The following is a 16,683-nucleotide window of genomic DNA, read 5'->3' on the forward strand; positions in this document are numbered from 1 at the left end:
CAACATCGATGGTTGAGACGATGTTGGTGGAGACGACAGAGGTGGTGGAAACGATGGTAGTCATGGTAGTAGAGATAGTGCTGGTGGTGGTGGTGTAGACGGTGGTCGTGGTAGAGAGAGATCTTAGAAACGCATAGAGAAAGAAAGAGCTGAGAGAGAGATGACAAACTGATGGAGAGAAAGAGGAGAAAGATAAAGAGAGTGTGTGTGAAGGGGTAAATTTGTCACAAAAAATATAAATTGGAAAATTTTTGTCCTTTATACAAGACTTTATAATTATAGGGGGGTTTTGAAAGTATAATTTTTTTTGGTCCTTTTAACAAGAAAAGGAAGATAAGAGGAGTTTATGGCCAAATTTCCCAAGAAAAATTAGAAATTGGGGTGTCCAAAAAATTTAAGCATGCGTTAATACTCTAAAAAAAATTGAATTTTAAAGGTGTAAGGAGTTAAATTGGTGATATAAGTAGAATTTTCCTTATTTTCTTGCATCAATCTTAATGAATTTTTATATGTGTCGTGATACTTTAATGATATGTTTGGATTTTTTATTTTTATTTATGGGAGAAAATAAAAAGGCTAGAAACTGTGTGGGCTATTTCAATTTTGAACTTACGAAATCATGTGGACTATTCAACGAACACAAGGTTTTGTTGGTAAAGGTGTCAAAATCAAATGATCAAAAACGTTGCATATGTACCCATCAAATGTTGAGAATTCTAGAAATAATCAAATGTTGAGAATTCACTAAGAAAATGTTTTTTTTAATACTTATCAACTTGAAGATTTAACTAATATATGATATAAATATAAAGTAATACAATTTTAATACTTGATTAGCGCCCTTGAGGATGTGTGACTAACTGGATACATATGAAAGCATGGAAAATATTTATTTATTTATTTTGCATGATATTTAGTGATTCAAGAAAATATAGGCTTGCATCTTATTTTCAATTTTTTTTCATGTCTAAAAAGTTAATCCTCCCCATTTGTACACATATATTGATCTGTTCACTATACTAATTTGATTCATAGTCGAGTTAGTACCCAATTCATGATAGATATAATAAATTCACAATTAATATGATTATTATAAAAGCATTTTTCTCTTTAATTCTTTGAAATTACAAGCTAACCCATTTTCATTTTTATTAATTGTCATTCCATTAAAACTCGTCCTTTTTGTATTGCGAGTATCATGTGAGGTGAAAATAAGTCTAACATTATGACAATTATCGATATTTTATTTTATGCACTTTTAATGGTCCAGATAGCTATATTTGTGGCTCTGATAGTGTCATTGAAACCATACTAGTGATCCACAATGTTGCCCTTTCTGAGGGGCAATAATGCTGAATAATGGTGACCAAAGACCAACAAGAAAGAAGGGATACATTTGAAATTATGCTAGGGATATAGAAGTCTTTGCTGAAAGGTACAGGTTGCTTTGAAGTCATTTCCTTTGCCTAAAAAACACTTCGTCTTTGTTTTTTTAATCATTCATTTCCATCTACCCAAATCGAGCTTGATCTATCTATCAATGGCTTGTGCTCTACCTCATCATCTACTCTTCTTCTTCTTCTTGTTACTCTTCCTCCTGCCATTTTCTATTGTTGCTCGAACTAATGGTACCGTGGATGTGCGTACATATATCATTGCAAATAACAAGGACACCCCATGGCCTTCACCCTCTGTGTTTTTGCATTTGGGCTTAAACCACTAGAGGAAAAGAATCACTTCTTGCTTTGCATATCGTATCACCAAATACCAGACCAAACCATTGTCTGGTATGGGTATGATGGTGTCCCTATCTCAATTGGTTCCAAACTAGGCCTAACTATTGACAGAGGGCTAGTGCTCAGTGACCCTCAAGGCAAAGAATTGTGGAACTCTCAGCCTATTCTTAACAATGTTGCTTATGGTTTTATGAATGATACTAGCAACTTTGTACTTGTGCGCAGCGATTCTTTCTATCTATGGGAGAGTTTCAAAAATCCAACTGATACCATGTTGCCTACACAGATTATGGAGTCCAGTGGAGTAATATTTTCTCGCCTTTCGGAGACCAATTTCTCGCACAGAAGGTTTCAACTCCGTTTGCTCCCGGATGGGAATCATGTCCTTAATACCAGAGACATCACTACCAATTTTGCTTATGATGCTTACTATATCAGCCGCGCGTATGATCCCTCTAATTCGTCCAATTCTGGTTACTGAGTGATCTTTGACAACACAGGATTCATGTACATATTGAGAAGAAATAACCAAATAGGATTCACACCACAAAGTATGTTGTTCCCAGCTACTGAATATTTTCACAGAGCAACTTTGAATTTTGATGGAGTTTTCATAGGCATTACATGGATTTATATAGAATTATGAGACTTCCTAAACTAACTATAACAAAAAAAGGGAAACTACTAAAATATTTTTAATTTCTAAAACTAATTTAAGACTAAATAAGAAAAAAAAAACAAAGACTAATTAAATAATTTGACCCACAAGGTGACCCATGGGCAACCCATACAACCCATGTCAGTAAATATAAAATTACCAAAATACCTCTCACAAAAAAATCCTAGAAAACATAAAAATAATCATGAAATAGAACTATAATCATATTAGAAACATGATTATGTATGGTTCCTATCGATTTCTCTTTGAAACCATTGCAATTTCCAAATGTCGCCGTTTTTGTTTAATTTACTCTTCCTCGAACTTCTTATATTCTGCATCACATTCATTTCAGCATAACATATTGACAAGCATCAAATTGAGAACCCTCTAAACTAACCGTGCTTGCAATCACAAAGAACACAAATACTACTCATAAGCATAGTTCCATTGAAAAGCTTTTAGTTCACAAATAAGTCCCACCAACTATGGCAATGAAATTGAATAAACACAAGTACATTATCCAATAAAAACAATTAGCTAGAGTTTATAAATATGAATGCCTTTCTTTTTCCTCAGCCATAGAAAATCAATTAGTTTCTTGTATTTTTATATGCAACAATAAAAGAAATTAGATCAAGCGGAAGAAACAAAAAGGAAACAAAATGAAACATCCAGTTTGTGCATTATGCTATGCTAGGGTATTCCGACTGAAACCAAGATCAATTCAAATGCTTTCAAGTGGTCATGTAAACAAAAGAGCAAATGCCACAATCCAAAATATCAATTAGAGAGAGAAAAGGGGTTGGTTTTTGTTGTATTTGTTTTGAGGTAGAGTGTATAATTTATTATAGTCAAAACAATCTCGGAATACCTTAGAACAAGTAATACGGTACTTTAGAAAAGTTGGGGCAGGTCAATATCTAGCAATAGGTTAGAAAACTGAAAAATTAAATAATTACCTTTAAATTTTGTCCAAAAGTCAAACAAACATATTACTTCAAACCCCATAATGCACCGAGGGGGCAAAAGATAACAAAAATTCAATGCCATTGAGACAATTCTTACCATTCCAACATTATTAGTTGCCACTATTTAAACAACTAACTGCATAAATATGGAAGTGAAAAATATGGAAGCAAACCTCGAATACATGAGCATATATATGGAAGCATACCCCTAATAGGTTATCAAATGAAGCTGTCAAACTGTCTCCAAACCCAAGTTGCATATATCACCACAAGACTAATCAATAGTATACAAGGATTCCATAAAAAGGTACATTTACAGTTTACACCAAATATATAGAGATCAATGATCAAACAATGAAATAAACAAAGACCCAAAGCAAGTCAGGAAACAGCAAATGTTGGACAAAAATAGAAAAAAACACTTTCAAATACACACACACATATATTCAGATTTGGAAATCGACAGCAGAAAAAAAAATGCAGATTTGAAAGAATCAACAGCAGAAACATCAAAGGTTGCACACATCTCAAATTTGCAAATCTCTAAATTGAAGATAATGCAACCAAAAGAAAATTGTAACCATTAGACAAATTGATGATGAATAAACAAACAATATATTTGGTGTAACAGCCATTTCCAATACGGGCCAGGCTTCTCTCCAGTCTGAGATTGGACTGGAGCGTACTGTTGGGCCCATGGGGGCCCATCATGGGTCCTGTTTTGATAATTATTAACAAAAATCGGATCCAATTAAATGACAGTAGACACCCCATTTTTTACCGCCCTTAAGACTTAGGCGTTACTGATGGTTTACTTGGTGGTAAAAGATGTGCAGGGCAAAGGTTCAAATTCTTCAACAATGAGAGAGTCAAATCCCAACTTCATACCCCTTTTGGACCAAAAAAATCTTGATCAAAAGATTTTAGATCTTAAAATCCTCTCTTTCAAAATGTTTTGAAAATAAAGTTCCTACGATGTTCCGACACTCGCATTTCGGTAAATGTTGCGTTTTCGGTAAACATAGCAAGGACAAAGTGGAGATGAATGAAAGAGAGATGAAATCTTTAAAAAATCTTTCAAAACACTTTGTTTACGGGTTTGGAGTTGAAGAAAAGAGGAAAGGAGAGGAGAAAACTAGTTTGGGAGAAGTTCGGCATGAATCCGGGTAGGAGAGAGTCGAGCAGCCCTCGCTGAATCGGGCTTATTCATTGTATACTTGGATTTTAGCTATAAGGCCACCACCGTTGGAAAGATTACTTCTGGGGCTTCATTTTTCATACAAGAATATCCTAAAGCCAAGTCCGGGTGGGGGAGATATGGTTGATTGAAGTAGGGCATCACTCCAGTTGGACCGAATCTACGCGGCTTCACCAAAAAGGGCATAACTTTTTGTACAGGAGGAATTTTAATGCAAGGTTTGCACCATTGGAAAGATAACGTCTGGGGCTTCAACCTAGACACCACCAGCCACTTTTTGGCCTCAGAATTCACCTACCGGCCATCAATTTAGTCGACTGGTCAGTCAAAATAGTCGATCGACCATTTATTTGGCTGATGGCCTCCTTTTCTAGCCGGTACCACCTTTTTGACTCTTGCAGGCATGGTGCATGCCAGCTGTGCCAGCTGGGATGCACAAACCCTGCCCCCCATATGCGTATGGGCTGTTTTGGCCCCTTTGCGCCCTTTTCGATCCAAACTTCCTCTAGAAGATTGCACCCTTTGCTCAAGCTTCTTGAGGAAGCTTGACCCTTTGGCTTAGCTTCCTCAAGAAGCTTGAACCTTTGGGTTAGCTTCTCTTGGATGCTTGGCCCCTTTGACCCTTCTTTTATTAGCTTCTTTAAGAAGCTTGGAGCCATTCCCTTGTCTGTATAAGGAGACCCTCCTCCTCCTTTGTTTTGGTTCAGCAAAAAACCATACCTTACATATGATATATGATATATATCACCCTCTCTTTCTATATCTCTCTCTCTCTACATTTGGGTGTGTTAGAGGGTTCAAAAGGGTCTTGTTCTTGGCCCATTGCACTACACCTCATAGCCTACCACCTCCACCATCCATTCAAGTGTCTTGAAGCTGATTTTTAGAGGTTGGGAACTCACTTTCTTGGTCCAGAGTTGGCTGCATTGCTGTGCTACAAGGGTAAGCCTCTATTTTCCTCATTTTTGCATTATTTAGCTCCATTGCTCAGCCCTATTCGCAAGCATTTTTGGACTTCGACATAAACTAGAAAAAGTCTTATTTTGATCTTCTAAACATATTTGTTTAAGGACTCTTTTCTGTTTGGGTTCATCTTCTCCCTTCCACGCTTCATTCCTTCATGTTTAGGGCTACGCATTAGAGCATTGGTGATGGTCTTAGTTTGGACTCTAGCCACTCAAAATCAGAGAGGGGTGACCCTCTCACCCCTTGTTCTCTTTACTAGCATTGTTGGCCTTCCAAAGGAGCTCCATTTTCCATGTTGTGAAGTCACATTTGAGGCCCTATTTTGTGAGTTTCAAGGTCTGCCTTGACTCTATCCGGACCCCTTTTGGCCATATTTTTTGTCTATGATGCATGTGTAGAACAATCCTATTCAAGGCCTTTCTAAGGGACATTTCATTGCATGCTTCCTACACCAATTTCAGGGCCTATTTGGGGGGTTTTAGGGCTGTCATAACTTGTTTCCAGAGATGGTTTTTCCCTTTTGTTTGTCTACCATGTATGTGTAGAGTAACCCCTCTTGTAGCTTATCAAAGGAGCTCATCGTTCTTGCATGTGTAGACCTCATTTCAGTGGGTATCTGGGCATATTTTGATATGTTTTGTTCACAGTTTTTGGCTGGTTTGGTGAGATTTCATATGCTTCATATAGGTGTGGTATAAACCATGCGTACTAGCCAATCTTGCATATTGTTTTAGCCCTACATGTTAGCACCTTTTGGCCATGCTTTAAACTAGTATTGTGCATATTTTGGGACTGCCTTGGCTCTGTCTTTGTGCTTCATGGTCAAATAATGCTTGCTTTGCATAGTTATAGTTCAATACATGTGCCTAGTTTTGAGTTTCGGGGGCTATTTCATGCATTGGGTGGCATATTTGCATGTTTCGGGACCACTGAGCATCATACTTCAGTGCTGGAACATATGCCATTGTATTTCATAATTCATCCTTTCAATGCCTTTGTGGACTTATGTTTTGTGCCTTAGACTCGCGGCCATTGCATTGTGCATGTTTGCATGCATCTTGGTTGCCTCATTTTCATCACATGGCCACGAATTTTGGCATTCTTGCGAGCTATCCATCATTGCATGTTGTTGCATGCCATGTTTGCTTACATGTTTAGGTTGCGTGCCTAGCATACATTGCTCATTTGCATGTTCATGTTGCATACTTAGCCTCCATGCCTAGGTTGCATTTTATTGAGCATGCATCCCTTGCCTCTTGATCAATCATGATAGGGGTTGGGGTCCTTTGATGTGTTTTGTGCTTGCATTTCATTTGATATCGAAGTGCACACTTGGCTTTTAGGCCATCATGCATTGAAATGCGTGATTGATGGCCCAAGGGTCGAGGGCCATGCTCCCTTAAGTCCATTGCATGATAGGGAGTGTGGCCATGCTCACATTTGCTTGAAAATTTCATGCCATACACTGCTTGCCCTCTGCTACTATCAACTGCAGGATTCTACAGGAAGAAATGGCCGGCCGGCCACCTACAGTGCCGACCGACCATCGGTGGCTGGCCGGTGGTACAACAGTTAGCCGATAAGCCCATCCCCATGGCCGGTGGTGCTTTGAATTGGCCGGTGATATTCTGGAGTGATCAGGAATCAGTTCAGAGGTGCCCCAAGAAATTTCACAGTCCTTTGAGGAGCAGGGCAGTGTTAACAGAGGCAACAATGCTATCGCAGCGAGTTTTCGGGCGAGACGAGTTAAGCATGCATCATTCACGCACCCCGAGATAGGATTATGGCCACCTTCTTTCTGCATTTAATTTGCTAATTAATTAGAAATTCTGTAATAATTAAATTAGTATTATTTATTCGGACTGTAATATTTATTCGGACCCTCCGAGTAATGGCAATTGTGTAATAAGTGTGCGTGAGTGTGTGTATGTCTCCCAATCCCACGTCTTTCTTCCCTTTTATTTACTAGCTTTCGATGGTTAGTCTAGGGCATCTTTCAATTAACATACAGTATGATAGCACGTTTGTATCCATTCATTCGTCTTGCATGCACCGGGCTCGGCGCATCATTCTAACTGCATTTGTATTCCAACTCCAAATTGAATATGTGTTAGTTGTAGCATTTCACATGTCATTGTAGATTAGTCGAGCCCATCTTAGCTACATTTTGCATGTGTTGCATTAGCCATCTTCACATGAACTAGGATCATACATATGATTACTAACTAGTTTCTGTTTTGGCTCGGAGTACTTGGTAAGTTCTCATGCTTTAGCATCCTTGCATGTGTGTGAGTGTTGCCATGACAGCATACTTACCATGAGGCTAGCTGCTTATGTGATATAACTGCTTGAGTGCTTGTGGATGGAGGTTGAATTACCTAAATTGGAATGATGCACTAAAACTGTGAGTTTTAAGCCCGCTAGATAGTGGCAAAACCATCTTTTCTAAAGCCCACTTGAGGGTGGCAAAATTTGCATTTTAGCCTACTTGCGAGTAGCAAACCATTTTCAAAACAAACATAAAATGTTTTGTTCCAATTTAGGCGATTCGGTCTATACTTGTTTATTGTGCGCATAACATAGTAATTCTAGGCTAATAACCGGAATAAGAGCATATAATGTTTTCAAAGCAAGATATCATGGTTAGTAGAGGCCGATCTTTGATCGGGCGAGCGGGGGTGCTCATAGCTGACCTTCTCCAATCGTACCCAAGTTCCTGAGCCGAGGCAACTTTGGTGATGACGGACACGTGGCCTTTGGCACCAAGTCAGGGTTTCCTAAATTCCCTCAAAATAAAATATTTAGGTGGCGACTCTGTATCTGGCAAAGCAGTCCATGTTTGGCACTTCTTTTCTAAAAATCTATTTTCCAAAACGATTTGCCGAATTTGGACTCTTTGGTTCAGATTAAGAATGGTGACAATTTGAGAGTCCGAACTGTAGTGAACCCAAATGAACAGAACGGGACTCATTCTCCCGGGGCGTTCGGGGACGTCTACAGTTTCTGGTGACTCTACTGGGGAGTTAGAGAACTTGACTCGAACTCATGATATCTTGTTTTGACTACACTTATGTGTTTCTTTGCTTGCATGTGCATTGGTGCGCCTAGGACACCGTGTTTGCCATCTGCTATTTCTGAACGGTTTGCCAGAGGCTTGGCTTGTCAAGGCATGACCATAAGGCTGACCAGTTGTGGGCTCTGCCAGTATGGAAACACAAACCCTGATTTTTACCGGGGCACCCTTTTTGACCATTCGGCCTAGTGCATATTCGGAAACCATAGTGACCATTCCAAGCTAGGACAGGTTGCTCACCCGAATGTAGTTTGTTTGAAACCGCTGCGTGCGTAGTGAAACCCTAGCTCCTGACAAAATAGGACAGGGAAACCCTACCCCAACATAGGGGTGTTTTGGCTATTACTTGCTTGCTATGTGCTGTCAGAGTGTGTCTCTACAGGTTGTGTGTATCAGTTTGCAAGTCTGAGTATTAGGCCTGCGGACATCAGTATTTTGGGGCAATCAATTTTACCTGAGGGTATCGGTTTACAAGCAGAATTTGGGGCAGAATTCAGTAAAGAGTCAAATCTGTTTTGGCGAAATCAGGCTGAGATGCTGTTTGTTTTCTCTTTTGCTAGGTAGTCTGGGAACCATAGCTTCAGAAGGCTCCGATATCCCCCGGGTACATTGGACTAGTGCTGATAGACTTTGTTAGGTCAAAAATTCAATTCAAGGGCAACCAGTGTTCTTTCGCTGAGGCAAGGCAAAGAAAGACCAGTCAAGGCTCACCGGTCCATCTGATCCATCAGTTGCCAATCACGTCACCTTTGTTCAAACTCAACAGACCGTGATGGCACAGGGTTCGGAAGAATTTGTGGCCGTGATAGTAGCGTTAAATCAGGGAACTGCCATGTAGGCTGAGACCAGTATTGAAACTCAGCGTCTATCTGGGGCATCTGCTTCACATCCAGCTTTGGAACCCAGCCGAACTTTGACCCACTTCCGCCAGTTGAAGATTTACAGTGTCCAAATCCTCGAGAAAGGTTGACTCAAGCTCAGGTGCTCAGACCCCTGGTGAAGCCTAATGAGAGGCTTTATTCCCTTGATGTTAATGAGCTCAATCCGACTGCAGTGAAGATTACAAACCTTGAGAAGTAATTCAAAAAGGCACAGGGCCTTAACTCCATTCCAGACATTGAGGATGGGCACACCGAGGCTGCCGTACAGCTTCTAGACAGATTCAAAATGCCATATATTGACCGTTTCGACGGGTCTGGAGATCCAATGGTACATATCTGACTTTTCTTGGATGTCCTGAAGCCGATGGGTCTGACTAAGCCACAAAAACTCTCTCTGTATGGAAGAACCCTGTCGGGTGTAGCAGCCACTTGGTACGCTAAGTTGGAAGATGAAGTGAAGTAAAACTGGAAAGAACTGGCTGAGGCCTTTGTCGATCAGTATTCATACAATACCCAAGTTGAAATGACCATGCAAGAGATTGAAACAACCCGCCAAAACCCAACAGAGCCTTTTGTGGAATTTGTTGCAAGATGGAGAGCAAAGGCAGCACAGATGACAGATCAGCCTTCCGAGAGGGATCAAGTGCAAATGATGGTGCGAAACCTCGACCCTGATATGTTGCAAAAGTTGATAGTCGCTTCGCTATTCATTTTCAAAAGTTTGCATCAACTGGGGGTTCAGATCGAGAATGCGTTCAACAGTGGGATCATTCCCAGAACAAGTGAACCGACAAGGAGGGTGATTTCAGGGAGTACCAACGCTGGTAGTAGCGCTATTTCCAAACCCACCGAAATCAATACAGTCGCTACAGCCGACCCTTTTGCCAATCCAAGCCTACAAACCGTCGGCCCAGCCCGAGCTCAGGGCAAAACTTTCACCCCCCTCTATATGAGCCTGACTAGCGCACTAAAAGTCTTGATGGAAAAAGGGCATCTCAAACCCCTCGATCCTCAACCTCTTCCTGACCCATTCCCAGCCAGACATAACCCCTCCAAGTACTGTGTGTACCATCAGCAGCGCGGTCATGGCACCGACCGTTGCTACCGCCTTCGTCATGAGGTCCAAAATCTCATTGACAACCGGACGATAGCTCCACCTTCAGCCCCCAATGACCAAGTACCTCATCCACATCTCAACCTAATCCACACACTGGCTGCCCCTTACGACCCCAGCGCATACATCACCCCAGTCCATCTACCTAAGCCTGAGGTGTTTATCCCGGAAAGCATGGACTTATGCATGATGGGTGCATTTGAACCCCAATCATCCCAAACCCATGGACCCACTACTTCTGAGCTGATCAGGATGATCGAAGATCTTCAGAAAACTGTGACGGATCTGGCCTTTGGAGTTTTGGCTCTGTCGTCAACCGCATCACATACCAGGGAGTTCATATCAAATGGCTCCCTAACCTTGGGACGGGCTGCATTGGGAGAAGGCCAATCTCTTAGCAAAGTGGAGGCAAGTGGTAAGAACAAGGTAGGGACAGGCATTGGTCCCTATGAACACCTTCAGTGGGATATTGAGGCTTTGAAAGCCGAAAGGTTGAACAAATAGCAAGTACTCGCAGTTGTTGCAAAAACTGTGGATGACACTTTCGCCACTCAGAATGAGAGCAGTTCAAATCAAGGGGCAAGTCGGGAGAAGGGTCGTTGCACCAGGAATGTCCCTTTCAGCTTTAATCCCATGCTTGGAAGAGATCAGCAAACCCAGTCAGCGCCTACCAATCCCTTTGCTGGTACATCCAGCAAAACTCCACAAACCTCAAGACACCCACCTCGAGACCAAAGGGTGTTTGCACCACTGTACATGTCTCTATCAGCGGCCTTGAGGGTCCTAATTAGAGAGGGGGATCTGAAACCCCTGGAGCCGCGACCACTGCCAGATAAACTTCCTCCCTCCTATGATCCGGCCAAGTACTGTGCCTTTCATCAGCAAGTCGGCCATGTCAATGATAGTTGTTTCCATCTTCGCCACGAAATACAAGATCTGATTGACAATAAGGTCATCATCGCACCAACTCAGCAAAGTCTATTGTCATTGGATTAGTGAACCTGGGGGATAATGTGATGCCATCGGGGGATGAACCACCTGCGGGCGGCGCTCAGTTTACTTCAGATGTGGTGTATGGCACGCACAGTTTTGAGCAATGTGCGAACACTAGTTTTTGTACTTTCTGACTTGGGTATTGGGTTAGTTTTGTTGTTTTGTATATGGTCAGTCTTTTTGTACTGAGTCGGTCAGGCCTGTCTTGTTGTATCAAGTCAGTCCCGTCGTGTTGGAGTTGGGTGATTCCGGGGGTGTTACCTCGGACATCACTTCCTTGTTTTGTGTTTGTCTTTTTGCTTTCTTTTGAGTCTGTTTCTGCCGTGGAGCCAGTTATGCTAGTAGATTTGAATGAACAGCCGTGATTTTCACACTCTTGTGTTTGCTTCTGCCTTGTGCTAAGTTATGCCAGAAGTTCTGAATGAGATGGCATTATTTGACTAAGAACTCTGTCTTTTCTGTGCCTTGAAGTCATTGCATTGACCTAAGTTTTTCAAAACTTTTTGAACATCGTGGTAAAAACGAAGAGGAAGGAATTCCTTGGGATTTGTGAAAATTTGATCAATTAAGAGAAAGAGAGGCATGCTAAGCCCTTAATGAATGAAATCATGTTTGTTAATGTGAGTATTGGGAAAGATCCTCGCTCGATCCAGATTGGTTCTGCACTGTCTTCAGCATGAGCGATTAGTCGCTTTCCTAAAAGATTTCAAAAAATATTTTGCGTAGTCCTGCAAAGACCTATGTGGAATCGCTCTTGAGGTTGTGCAGCCTAGGATTGTTCACAACCTCGAGACTCGACCCCTATCACTTTCAAACCTTGAACATGGATTCAGAAGGTTCAACGATCAACCACAATGTGAGGCTTGTGTGGCCTGATTTGAAACAGCCTATGAATTAGGGGCAGGGAAGTCAGATCAAGAAGATCAGATGTCATCAAAAGAAACTTGCAAAGTTAGATCAGAAGCACCCCTCAAACCAGGGGCAAAAGATGCCAGATTGTGCTCGAAGAGCTGAAGGTGGATCATTTCACAAATCAATGAGGATCGGCAAGAATGCCAAATCCCAGAGGGAGAAAAGAAGAAAGTATTGCTGAAGAAAAACTGAGTTCCGATCCACAACACTAGGGGCAACTTCAGCCCCCATTGGATGGACTCCTGCATCGTTAGGGAACAACAGCCGTTCTCCTGGATTCAGTTCACTTCAGGATCTCAAACCATTCAACATGGACAAAGCTACACTTTTACCCTTGAGAGGCTCGCTGGGCCAAAAACCCAGAAGGGCGACCTAGGCAAAAGTTAGAGCAAGAAAAAGAAGAAGAAAAAAAAAAAGAAAAATACAAAAAATGAAAATAAAGAAAATGAAAAAAAAAAAAGAAAAAATGAAAAGAAAAGATGAAAAAGAAAAAAAAAAGAAAAGAAATGAAAAGAATTGAAAAGAAAAGAAGAACAAAGCTCGCAAGGTTGAAAACCCAGAAAGAGCGGCCTTGGCAAAAGTTAGAGTGTAAAAGGAGAGGTTAATACCCGAGTGTACCTTAACCCCGAACTACGTAAGGCTTGATTCCCATCTTTGGGATACGTAGGCAACTTCATTCTGAATTCCAGCCGTAAAACACTTCAAAATCAACTGTGTCCATGTAATGGTTCTGATCATCTTTGCCTTCTCTGTATCCGAGAGTTCAGTTGTCATCGTCACTCTGAGGACTGATTACAATGCGCTGCGATGCTATCCAAACAAGGGGTAACTTTCCGTTTCCATACAGTGTGCCGTGGTGCCATTCAAACAAGGGGCAACTTTCCATTGCCGTGCAGCTCTCTTCAAGCAAGGGGCAATTTTCCTTCGGATCTGAGGTTGTGCATCTCAAGAGTAGGTTCCGTGCTTGTTGAGCATTGGCCGTTTGCAAAAATGGTTTTTGAAAATTTTTACAGAGGCTGACTGATTTTCTCAAAAAGTATTCCATTTTTCAAAACTGGACCATTTCTTGGATCCAAAAAAGGAAAATTTTCAGTGCTCATAGCCGGACTTGTATGATTTTAAATCAAAAAATTGAACAAGCATGTTAATCTAACTCTCATATTGGTCAAAATTGTTTTAGTAGAAAGCCAAAACAAAAAATGGTCAAAATGATGAACTAGGGGCACAGTTGAGTCAGGTGTTCTGTCTTTTTCCCATTGTTAACATGCTTGCCAAGAAAGGCACCATACCTGCTGGAAAAGGCACCACTGAAGATAACCGTAAAAGGGCAGAAAGCTCTCACATCCTCCAAGCAACGAGGTATCAAGCCAAGTGCGAAGCACGAACCGGAATGGGACAAGATATCCCATTCCCTCATCTGGGCAGATCTGATCACGTCCAAATTCCCTAGCAAAGCATCGTCAACCGATGTCAGCTGCAGATTTGCTATACACCCAATTGTAGCGCAGCCTCTCTGTGGAAGAAACTCACTGTTGTGAACAAGAAGAAGAATCTAGCGGAATGCTAGGGGCAAGACCCCGCAACTTTCTGTTTGTCCACCAACCACCTAGGGGAGGGATAAAAAATGAGAGATTGAAGAACAGAGAGATGTGCGCTGAGAGAAAAAGTGAGAAAATGGCTTTTTTTTTCCAGAAAAATAGAGATTGAGTGCTAGAGTGATGTGAGAATCACAAATGAGAAAAGGGTGGGAAACACTACCCGGAGAAACTGGCTCCTCGCGAACTGAGAGGTCTCTTGTCTTTGTAACACATCTCTGTGTCGTGTCTTTTGTTTTGTTTACCTCAACTTTTGTTTTGAGTCTTTTTCGAGTGTTACTCGATGTGTTTAGGTCGTGTACCTTTTGTTGAGTCATAGTATGTTGTGTTCAGTTGTAGGCTCAATACCCGGTGGACAACCCTTTTCTCATTTTCAAAAAAATCGTTTTGTGCTCAGAGTGTTGTGACATTCTGCACATTTATGCAAAACAAGATTCTTTCTTTCATAAACCGCAAGGTTCAACCCAGGTCATGTCAGAACAGTAGAACAAGGACCTATCTGAAGCTATATAGGTTCTGGACTGCAAAGCAAAAGAAAAGAGGGAAAATTTGGAGCATCTTAGTCTGTTTCAACTTCGGCAAATTCCGAGACTGCACTCCAGGTGCACCTTCTCAAGCCTCGCCATTTCTCTGGAGTATGAGTGTATCTCAACCCCAAGTGTAAGCCTGCTTCAATTCAGAATGGCAGTCCAAGCAGCACCCGAGGGTTTCACATGCAGATGTTATCTCTCGCCAATATAAACAGGGTGTCCCCTTTTGAGCTGAGTGTATTGCCAAGTCCTCCAAAAGGTAAATCGGAGGCACCTGAGTACATGTTTGATGCCCTTCCATTGCATAGAATGTGCACTTTCATATACACTTCTGTTACATGCGTGCCGTGCGTCGTTGTGATTCATGCATAGAATATGCTTGCTTTCGATTCTGCATAGAATATGCTTTCAATATTGCATAGAATATGCTCCTGTTTCTTGCATAGAAAATGCTCGTATCTTTTGCATAGAAAATGCACTCTTCCATACTTGCATAGAAAATGCACCTTATTTACATAGAACATGCATTCACTCGCACTGTCTTGTGCACTTACACTTCGTATCTCACTAGCACTGTCTTGTGCGTCTTGTGGTTGTATCTCACTCGCATTATTTTGTGCATTGCATATCAATCGCGCTGTTTAGCGTATCGCATTGTTTAGTGCATTTCAAGTCAATCGTGCTGTTTAGCGTATCGCACTTTCTTGTGCATTTCAAATCAATCGCGCTGTTTAGCGTATCGCACTATTTAGTGCATTTCAAATCAATCGCGCTGTTTAGCGTATCGCACTTTCTTGTGCGTTTCAAATCATTCGCGCTGTTTAGCGTATCGCACTGTCTTGTGCATTTAAAAATCAATCGCGCTGTTTAGCGTATCGCACTTTCTTGTGCATTTCAAATCACTCACGCTGTTTAGCGTATCGCATTGTCTTGTGCATTTCAAATCACTCGTGCTTTCTTACGCATCGCACTATTTTGTGCAGTTTATCACTCGCGCTTCCTTGCGCATCGCACTATTTTGTGCAGTTTACCACTCGCGCTTCCTTGCGCATCACACTATTTTGTGCAGTTTATCACTCGCGCTCTCTTGCGCATCGCACTATTTTGTGCAGTTTACACTCGCGCTCTCTTGCGCATCGCATTATCTTGTGCATTTCATTGCATGCTCTCTCTCATCTTGTATAGAAAATACTTGTAGCATTTGTCAGTGCATTGCGTCGCACTGTTTTGTGCACCTTACTTGCATTTTGCATGCATTCTATCACGCTTTCTTGCGCACCTAACCTGTACTTGTTAGTACGTTGCATCGCACTGTTTCGTGCATCTTCTTAGCACTGTTTTGTGCATTCACTCTTCACTCACACTTTCTTGTACACTCTCCGGTCTAGGAGACCTTAAATCCTCTAAAGGTGCAATTCCTTTGGAGTTTGTCGTGCCTGAATGACTTCCGGTGGTCTCGTATAGCCACCTGCCTGTGTTTCCGGTGAGTTCCTAAGAGACCAACTGAGACGGTGGAAACTAGAGTTCGAATGGCTCATGCCTAGAACGCAAAGGTTCGGGATTTCTGAGACCAAAGTTTAGTTTAAATACCCAGGGGTGTATCCTCGGCTTGAAATCTGTATGGCAGCCCCATAGATTGAGATAGTATCTGTATGCACCTCAATTCTGGATACTGATCCAACCTAGTCTGTCACCCTATTAGAGAATAGGGAAAGCTGCAACCACAGCCAGGGAGAAAAGTAGTACCTGCAGTTTAACCAAGAAGAAGGAGAAGGTCCCCAGCAGCATGAGGTAGGTCATTGCCAATTGCCCCTGTAAGGTACCTTCGCTTTCTAGCTATTACATTGCATTTTTTTTTTTACATTGTATTGCATGGCATAAATCTCTAATTATCAAACCGGTTTCGCGTAGCGCATAAGTCCAATTTTTAAACCGGCTTCGCGTAGCGTATAAGTCCAATTTTCGAACCGACTTTGCGTAGCGTATAAGTCCAATTTTTAGACTGGCTTTGCGTAGCGTATAAGTCCAATTATCAAAGTCTTCCTGCATATCATTT

The 16,683-nt window shown here is 41.5% G+C and overlaps 1 protein-coding gene across 1 annotated transcript; it reads left to right on the plus strand.

Annotated features, from left to right (window-relative positions):
- Nucleotides 1-1,677: 1,677 nt before the first annotated feature.
- Nucleotides 1,678-2,217, plus strand: LOC145806769 (G-type lectin S-receptor-like serine/threonine-protein kinase RLK1). The gene has a single exon (XM_082904580.1). It carries the CDS (start codon nucleotides 1,678-1,680, stop codon nucleotides 2,215-2,217), a length of 540 nt encoding a protein of 179 aa, XP_082760706.1.
- Nucleotides 2,218-16,683: the final 14,466 nt, after the last annotated feature.

Source organism: Camellia sinensis, chromosome 14 (assembly GCF_055761805.1).
Source record: "Camellia sinensis isolate YWXY chromosome 14, ASM5576180v1, whole genome shotgun sequence".
NCBI classification, from domain to species: domain Eukaryota; kingdom Viridiplantae; phylum Streptophyta; class Magnoliopsida; order Ericales; family Theaceae; genus Camellia; species Camellia sinensis.